Source organism: Cupressus sempervirens, chromosome 4, assembly GCF_028749045.1.
Source record: "Cupressus sempervirens isolate cs-2001-9-10 chromosome 4, ASM2874904v1, whole genome shotgun sequence".
NCBI classification, from domain to species: domain Eukaryota; kingdom Viridiplantae; phylum Streptophyta; class Pinopsida; order Cupressales; family Cupressaceae; genus Cupressus; species Cupressus sempervirens.
Window position 1 is genome coordinate 787,973,348 of NC_143121.1, and position 10,193 is coordinate 787,983,540.

Here is a 10,193-nt window from a genome sequence, read left to right on the forward strand (position 1 = left end):
TCTACTAAGACCATTATGTTCCCATGCAAAGTGGTACCATACTTTAATGTTTAGGTCCAACCTACTAATGTAATGTGGCCTATTATGACATTGACAAAAAAATGCTTCTCTAAGTTTACCATTTTTTCTTACTACTATGTTTGTAAATGTGAACAAGAAAATGATAGTTATTTGTCTCAGCTTATAGGGAAAATTCAATCTCTCCAAGTAATGTCTCACACTCTTACGAAAGATGCAATTAGAGTTATGAACAATGAAAACACTCATTTGCAACCGCATCTCCAAGTATTTGGCATTGCACCATTTGGACAAGGAACTCGAGCAAAAAATAGATACAAGTTAAAGCTCTCTGATGGCCTTTACCTACAAATTAAAAGCAACCTTGCCAAGGAAGTTTAATGATCTTATAACTTTAGATGAAATCCAAAAAGATTTTATAGTTCATGTCACCCACTATTCTATTCCCACCATTTGAGAGTCGAGGTAACTCAAGCAACAAATAGATACAAGTTAGAGCTCTCTGATGGCCTTTACCTAAAAATTAAAAGCAACCTTGCCAAGGAAGTTTAATGATCTTATAACTTCAGATGAAATCCAAAAAGGTTCTATAGTTCATGTCACCCACTATTCTATTCCCACCATTTGCGAGTCGAGGTAACTCCACTTCCACTCCACTACTATTTAATGAAACCCTTCATGTTTTATTATACAAATATATACCCTTACTATTATTATTATTTTTCCTACCTTTTTAGGTGGATTGTAATCTCCAACTTAGAGGTTCTCTACACAAAACATGATATCATTGGTGTTCCCATCTTCTTATTCAATGAACTTAAGAAAACTATAAACCACTCCTTTGTTAGTCCATTGAGCACAAAAAAAATGTTGAACGGATAGGAACATCATTGTATATGACTCATATTAAATTTATGTTTGGCCTCGATGCATCTCTACAGAAAAAATTTCACACTTTAACAATCACTCCATTTAGAAGTTTGAACCCATATCAAACAATGTGGACTATTAAAGGCCATGTGACCGTGAAAAAGGAAAAATACCAATTCAACTCAAAGAATGGGAATGGTCATATGTTTAGTTTTGACATTATCGATATTGAAAGGACTGAACTCTAGATAACTTGCTTCAATGATGTTGTAGACCTCCACTTTGATAAAGTCCAGGTTGAGAGTGTCTACACATTGTCTGGTGGTACCATAAAATCTGCAAACAAATTCTACAATAAATTGAACAGTGCTTTTGAAATCACCTTAAAGGAAGATTTGACACTTTCACCATGTGATAATGACCTCTTAATTCCAACACTTCGATACACTTTTACACCCATTGCAGAGATTATGAATATAAATATTAATTCTACTCTTGATCTCATTAGAATTGTCATTTATGTGGATCCTGCCTCTACAATAAGAAGGCGAGATGGAACTGAGGTTCTCAGAAGGAGTCTCAAGATGTTTGATGTTTCTATGTCCACTATCAACGTAACTTTTTGGGGATAGGCAGCTATGAAAGAAGGTGCACAACTACAAGAAATGTATCATCCACAAAAGTCAACTATGCTTGTTATAAAAGGTGGTCGTCTGATAGAATACAATGGTAGGGTTGTAAGCACACCTGCCACTTCATAGATGTAAATCCTAATATTGATGAAGCCAACCAACTACAATCTAGGTTTTCTCAACATGGGCATACGATTCTTGCACCAACAACCACCATATAGATTTGCCTCTGATTTTAGCATGGAAAACCATTACAAAGATTGAAGAGGAATGTCTGACTTCTTCAAAACCTCTCCAATAAATTGTTAAAGCAACCCTTGTTTTTGTCATAAGGAAGATTTTTTTTTATCTAGCTTGACCCCTTGTCATAGCAGGAAAGCAATGCAAGAAAAGGGTTGAACAAAATAGTGATTGCAAGTGGTATTGCCCAAAGTGTCTAACCACCTTTTCATATTGTGATTATAGATATGTACTTCAAGTCAAGATTGAAGAACATACTGGATCATTGTGGGCAACTTCTTTCGATGAAATTGCAACCAAACTCCTTGGCATGCCTGCAAAAGAACTTTGTACATTGCATTTTGATGATATTGAACCTGACTGTGCAGAGTTTGCTATACAAATTGCTCAATACAACTAGTTTTTATTCATGGTTACAAGCAAAATGGAATCATATGATGAGGAGTTGTGTCTGAACTCAATGATCCTGGAAGTTGTTAGGTTGGATTTCATAAGTGAGTGCACCTCACTCTTTGATGGAATTATACCCCCTATGTTAGCTGCAACTAAATAGATAATGCACCACACGTGAAGGCACAAGACTTACATTTTTTCCTGACTACTATCCATACATGAAAATGAAATCTTTTTCTTATAATTATATTTTATATGAATCACATTTTTTGTTGGTTCTCCTTAATATCCATTCTCTATGTTTATCACCTTCTCTTTGTTGTATTGACCACTATCCCCATATTGTCTACTCATTAATAGGGTTTCAAGACCCCTTCAAAACTTGTCTTTTAACCTTCTACTAGAAAACATTTATAGTTAATGTTTTCTTTAATATACCTATTATTTTATGTCTTTCAATGGCTTATTTTTCTCTACACATTATGTACTCTTTGTTATACTTGTACCCAATGTTTGATTTGTGTTTGCAACTTCACTATTATTATCTAATATGTTTTACATTTGGTAATACCAAATATGTTCCAAAATAATAATCAACCCTTTACTCTGGCTAAAGGGGCATTTATAAAATAAGGTTCAACACAACTCATACTCTTACTCTTAAACATACTTGGTTTTTCCACCTATACAACTTGCATTCAAGGGTGGATACTCTTTTGATATTATTGTTATTAGTCTTGCACTTCTTTTCTTTTATAATTGTATAATGGTAATAGAAATACATTGTTCTTCTTACTGTAGAATTTAGGATATGGCTCCTGTTGTTCTTGATCAAGATAGACAGCCCATCCATAGTAACAGTGTTGCTATGCAATCACACAAGAGAAGTTGTGTATACTATGACCGCCATAGAGAAGAAATTAGAGCATGTTGTTGCATTTAATGCTACCAACACTTGCAATCAACATTGAACCAACCATTCCCCTGCCACCCGCAAGGTTCTACGAGTTCTCCTACACCACAACCTTTCATGAATGCACCACCAAATCCTATTGAGAAAATCCCTCCTTGTCAACAATCAATGAACCACATCAACTTCTAGTCTTCCTCTAAATATATAGATGCAAACCAAAAATTTAGAACTAGGATAGATGCCCTCTCACAACCGAAAACATGTACTACCTATAAGGAGTGCTACCCCAGTATGAATGTGTGTACATCAGATGGAATTATAACTTGTAAGAGATGTTTTTCTAAGAGGGGAATACATCGCTTCTCAAAAGCCAACAACATGGACCCCTCTGAGCAACCAACTGTGTTAAGGGTTCTCACCCAAGTAGAGGAGATGCTTATCGCATGTGTTACTCCCATCTTGCAAGTAACCCATGCTCATGGTGGGCAATACAAATATAGTTGGCACAGAATAAGCTTTCCCCAGGATATTCAAACAATTACAAAATATTTACCAGTTACAATTGACCGACTAGTTAATGGTTCAAAGACTAAATACAAGTGGGAAGCATTATGATTGCTATGTTAGTAGAAGCCATATTCACAATGCACTCTCATACAAGATCAAATTTGAACCTTACTACAAAGATGTAGAAATAGATAGATTGACATTATCAATGCTTCCTACTTGCAATACTGATATTTCACAAATGCTACATCCAATTGATGATTGCAAAAAACCTCTAGCTTCGACAAATGCTTCAGTTGAAAACATATAATGTGATATAGAAGATGATTCCCAATATTCAACATCATTTATGATGAGCCTACCAAACAAACATCGTCAGCTATAGATCATAAAAGATTCTTTACAAATAGAACAAGAGACTGATGACATCGCAGTTTGGCCACCGATAACTACAACCCCCCATTAATGAGTATACTATTGAGGGCTTGTTTGACATGGCCTTTCCCGCACTTTTCCCAAATGGTACTGCACTACCCATGCAACCTCATGCTAGAGAAGTCAAAATCTATAAATATGTTGTGCATCTTATTCATTACCATGATAATAGGTTTGGCCAACATCCATGCTTTAGATACTTCCTTTTGAATCTTATGATGCGTCATCATAGCCAGTCTACTACATCTGTATTTATAAAACAAAAATTTGAAGACAATACACCATCCACTATTGAAGACCTTCGCTCCCACCTAACCAACCTACCTGACAATCAACTCACAGAAGAATTGATGCACTTTGGGTTTACTTTACGAGGGACAAGAGAATTTTGGAATACACATCATATGGAGTTGACAAATTTGATAACCCAAATAGGATCTCCAACATTCTTCTTTACATTAAGTGCAGAAGACACTAAATATCCTAATTTGCATAGTGTTCTTTCCCCAAATGTACCATCTTCATTGCTTACCAACAAACAATATATTGATAATGTGATTAATAACCCACATACAACATCACTATATCCACACCAATGCTTCAAAAAATTTCATGAAGAGATAATTGAGAAGCTCATGGAGGCAACTAATTGTTGGTATCACTTGGAATGGTAGGGAAGAGGATCAGCGCACATACATGGTGTCATTTGGATTAAAAATGCTCCAAATATGGACACACTTGATTGGGAAAACCCTGAAGTAGTAGAAAAGGCTAAAAATTTCTTTGAAAAATATGCTACAACTATGAACCCTCGTTCAAAATCAGAAATAGAAAACTTTCAACATAGGCCCCAACTGAAGATCCATGTCTTTTAAATACAATTGAAATAACTTCTATTGATCCTTTCTAGTTGATTATGAAGAGTTGGTTAATCGTGTTCAAAGGCACACTTGATGTACTGAGAGGACGTGCCTACGCGTGAAAGGTAAAGAAATGAAATGTAGATATAAAGCACCTTGGAAAGAATATGAACAAGCATCGTTATACCATAATGAAATAGGGCACAAATGCTTTGAACCAGCTAGAAATGATGATAGGTTGAAGATTCATAACTCACATATCTTATCAATATGGAGAGCAAATATAGATTGCCAACGTATTACATATCGAGCATTAGTTCTCAAATACATTGCTAAGTATGCATCCAAATCTAAAAAAGAAGAAGTGAAAACTGTGTTCAAATGTTGGCTAGAATTTGCTCAGATTCAAATGTAGACGACAACGTCGTCAAAGCATACCAGAAGTTTATCGCTGAAATTGTTTCTGAAAGAGACATTAGTGCACAAGAAACATGTGACATGCTTAAAAAATTTGCCCCTTGTGAATTGTAATCCACAGTTTATGTCTTTGAATGTAGGGCAAAAAGTGTTGCACCGCCTTAGACAAACGAGTGCTGGTAGTAGAATAGAAATTAGCTACATACAAGCATACATGGAACGTCCAACTAAGCTTCAACAACTTACACTAATTGAATCAACAAGATCATACACGCATGCTACATCTCACAAATGAGATAAATGGAGAACAAGAAAGGAAACGACAATAGTACAAGTGTATCCAAAATATTTTGCAATTCCCAAGGAAGACTCTGAGCATTTTGAAACCTTTTGTTGGAGTGAATTGCTCTTGTACAAACACTTTCATGAAATCCATGTAGATATAGGTGTGGACAAATATGACATTATTAGACACTGGAAGCAATTAAAAACATAAACATATAATGTTTGGCATGTGGACCGCACTGATCAAGATGAAGAGATCTTGGAAGAGGAAAATGGTTTAGATGGTGACATGGATATACAAGATTCATTCCAACTGAATGAGTGGGAATTTCTGTCCCAACTAGGCCTTGCCAGTAGTTCTAGCCTAAATGATCTTAACATGTTGGGAAAACGTCACTTTGACAACAACCATCCATGAGAAGACCATAACGTTCCTTTGAATTTGCATAACCATGCCATTCAATTTATACATAGATAGAAAAATGATGGCTTGGTTATTGGCTTTTCTACCTCTGTCTCTGCCAATAGTTACACTTTATCACGACATCAACAAATTGCACTTTCTATCATTAGAAACCACTATGCATCTAATTTCTCCATGGAACCTTTATACATGGTCATACAAGGAACTCCTGGAATTGGTAAATCATACCTTATCAGCTGTATAAGAAATGCACAACACAACTCAATGCCAGATACAATAATTCCACTCCTTGTTCTTACACCCGCAAGTATTGCAACTTTCAATATTCATGCATCAACCATACATGCAACCCTCAAAATCCCAATTGAAGAAATGAAATCACTTTAGGGTCAAGCATTAACAACATGCCAAGAAGACATGAAATATATTCAATACATTTTAATAGATGAGATGAGCTTCATAGGTCCCAAACTACTTCTTAAAATTGATTCTAGGCTACGTGAAGCTATACCCCAAAAACAACACCTTTTCTTTGGTGGCATGTTGATGATTCTTATAGGTGACCTAGCCCAATTTCCACCAGTCATGGATAAACCGCTCTATGCATCTCACACAAATGCAAAACAATTGTGGCACAATTTTAATATAGTGGTAACATTAGAAACGATATTTAGACAGAAAGGTGATGATCCACTTCAAGTACAATTTCGCAGAGCACTACACAATATGCGCAATGCTGAACCTCACTCCAAATGAACAGATTGAGTTTGACCACACAACACATTTGTTTGGTACCAATGAATGAGTTTTGCTTCACAACAAGAAAATGCTAAAAGAGCTCAATGTCCCTATTGCACTATGCACTGCAATAAATACACATCGTAGGCTTGAGGAAACGACTGATGATGACCAATTACCCTGAGAAGTTTTATTACGTAAACTTCAACATGTCATGCTTACAACAAACCTTTGGGTCACTACTGGTCTTGTTAATGGATGTCTTGGAGAGGTAAAAGATATAGTGTATCCAATAGGGTGTAAACCTCCTTTATTGCCTTCATATGGCATGGTAGAATTCAGTAGTTATACTAGTCCACCTTGGGATCCTACAAACCCAAAAACCATTCTGATACAACCCATTTCTTAAGGTAATCATACACAAATACCTCTTGCCATAGCCTGTGCTATCACTATACACAAATCACAGGGTTTAACCTTAGGCAAGGCTACAATTGATATAGGTAAAACTGAAAGATAGGGCCTCACCTTTGCATCAATCTCTAGAGTCAAATCCATCCAAGGCCTTCATATAGAGCCCTCCTTTTCTTTTGAGCGCTTTTGTAATATGAAAAAGAATCCATACAATATTATTAGAAAGAAAGAAGAAGCACATTTGCACTCAATCTTGCATCAAGACCATATGTTTGAAGCTACTTCTACAGAAAATCATAATGTCTGTGAGTCTACAAATATCCATTTTTTTCATTTACTTTTGTCTTTGTGTTGCTTCCTAAGTAATTCACTACTCTTTTCTATAGGTTGACACTTGTTGGATTCAAAGAAAGTGTTCCCACACAAAAGAAAGCTCAAGAAACTTTTAAGTATTTCAAGTATCTTTCGATTGCTTCTAGAATTTCACTACTTCTACATTTCCTAAAATGCCTCATATCTACTTAAGAATTAATCTTTTTTTTTTTTCTTACATACAAGTCTTTGCTGCCTTGCCACAAATAAGACTCCTATTACGTTTCTATTTAGAATTTAAAAACAAACAAAAAATGTGCAATTCAAATCACTTCTTGAATTGGATGTCCTGCATTAAATCAAATATTATAGTTTTACAAAAAAAATTTACCTCTAAAGAGAAATATCAAATGTATATGCCTCTATTTGTATATATAATCTACAATGTTTGTTTTAAATTTACCTCTTTTGAATTTGTCTTTTCAAACAAAAAGAACTGTCGGCTGATCTCTTGCACCTCTTTCTGGAGCAAGTGCTAGTTTAGACGATATAAAATCCTGTATTTATGTTTTGAGACATGAAACGCTAATTACACGAATCCGAGAAAATGATATTGAAACCAAAGTCAGTAGTTATGTGTTGAGATTGAAGGGCTTTTAACTATTTTGAATCATTCTTAACAGAAAAATATCTGTGGGTGTCTTAAGTGTACAGCCAAATGCGAATGGACCGCTTCGACCACCTGAAGAGAATTGGAAGCTAAAATTACAATCAAGAGATGGTAAGCGGGATTGCTTGCAATTTTACCCCTTCCTCTTTGTTGCGTTTTTCTGATTATAACAATTATCTTAATAAGAAGCAGACAACAATGGTAATGACTGTTCATTCATTCACAGATGAGAAAGATGGTGACCAAAAAATTAAAAGATTGCTAGGCAGAAAAATTGCATTCACGACACCTTCTGATTATGCGACTAGGTTAATCCATCTTTTAGAGCAAGAAGGGGCGGAGCCTCGTTGGTGTCCTACTGTTGTAGTGGAATCCACTGACGATACGAAACAGCAAGTCCTGAAATCAATTTGGGAAGAAAACAATACTAGAAGTTTATTGGATCAGTATTCTGCTATTGCATTCACATCTCGTGCAGGAATCAATGCTTTTGCCCAAGCGCTCGAGGGCAGTGAAAATCCTTTGAACGAAAAGGGGGATACATTTATTATAGGAGCCCTTGGAAGGGATGCCCAACTCCTCAAGGATTTAAAATTCTGCACGGAGAACCCTAGAGTGAAAACCCTAGTACCTACCATAGCCACCCCTAAAGGTTTGGTTGATGAATTGGGGGATGGGTATGGACGCAAAATCTTGTGCCCAGTGCCCTTAGTATTGGGTCTGGATGAGCCTTCCGTTGTTCCAGATTTTCTTATGGCCTTGAAAGCCAAGGGCTGGAATGCCCGACGCTTGAATGCATATGTCACTAGGTGGGCCGGCTCAGATTGTGCACAAATACTGCTTGGGATGAAGGAAATCGATGCAGTTGTGTTTACTAGCACAGCAGAGATTCAGGGCCTTTTGAAGAGCTTTTGTTCTTTGGGTCTTGATTGGAATATGTTTAAGAGTAGGCACCCTATGTTGTTGGTGGCTGCACACGGGCCTGTAACGGCCTCTGGAGCTCAGAGACTAGGCGTCCAGATCGATGTTATTAGTAAACATTTTCACAGTTTTGCAGGTGTAATTGATGCCCTTGCATTGTGTTGGAGCTCCATGAATACGAAATTATAAGAATGCCTTGCATTTTGGTTGGTTTTTATCAATCAGTAACCTACATAGTTTCTTTTAGTGAGAGGCTACACAGGGAATTGCAGCTTTGTCACTTATTTGGATAACCTGTTCCATTTGACTACAGAAATCTGTTATCACCTTATGAGCTTTAATAGAGTCTCAGTAAGAGCAAGGGTGTGGAGTGTAAAGTATTCTTTGTACCATCTGGAACTTAAAATTAATGATTATCATTCAATGCTTTTATCACCACTTTTTAAGGTTTTCTTGATATCCTTGCACGATATCAAACGCTTGTAACTTGATTGTTCAATATAAAGTCTAATTCCTGGAATGTCTCTCGAAATAATTTGTCTTTTTCTGCAAAAGTTGAAGTTGATTCAAACCTTTGCAAACCACTATATTCAATAAGTTTTAGGATTGGGCCTTTCCTAATCCATTTGAATCTAGAGTCTGCATCACTGTTGAAAGTATCAATTTAACAATTCGATGCTGCACAATTATCAGATCTTGCATTAGTGGATACAATAACATCCACTGGTATACTGTCTTGGAGTGAGTATTGAAATTCACAAAGTGGGATATTTTTAGTTCTAAAACATGATTAGAGACTTGTACATTGGACATGGAATTTCGCTTGCTTACTCTGTTTATTTTATAAGAGCAATACATTTTAACGGTATTTTGTCCATGTTGTTTATTTGTTGACCTATTGGTTTTCATCCTTTGAAGTTTGTGTGATAAACGATCTTTGTATACAAGTCGTTTGAAAAAATAAAACTGACATAGATACTACATGAAGCTACCAAAAAATACAGAGATTGCTCAATAAATCAATTTTAAAATAAGCTATTAAACACATCTGGGATTATCTTGTTCACCCTTTACAGTAGGAAAAAGAACTTCTTAAAAAGAATAACAAGTGTTAGAATCCTATTAAAAAGCCATTTATTCTATT

General features: G+C 35.9%; 1 protein-coding gene across 1 annotated transcript; it reads left to right on the forward strand.

Annotated features, from left to right (window-relative positions):
* The first annotated feature begins 7,949 nt into the window (after positions 1 to 7,949).
* LOC149563760 (uncharacterized) lies at positions 7,950 to 9,569 on the forward strand. Its single transcript, XM_089826896.1, has one exon. The coding sequence runs from the start codon at positions 8,237 to 8,239 to the stop codon at positions 9,236 to 9,238; it is 1,002 nt and encodes a 333-aa protein (XP_089683022.1). The 5' UTR covers positions 7,950 to 8,236; the 3' UTR covers positions 9,239 to 9,569.
* Positions 9,570 to 10,193: the final 624 nt, after the last annotated feature.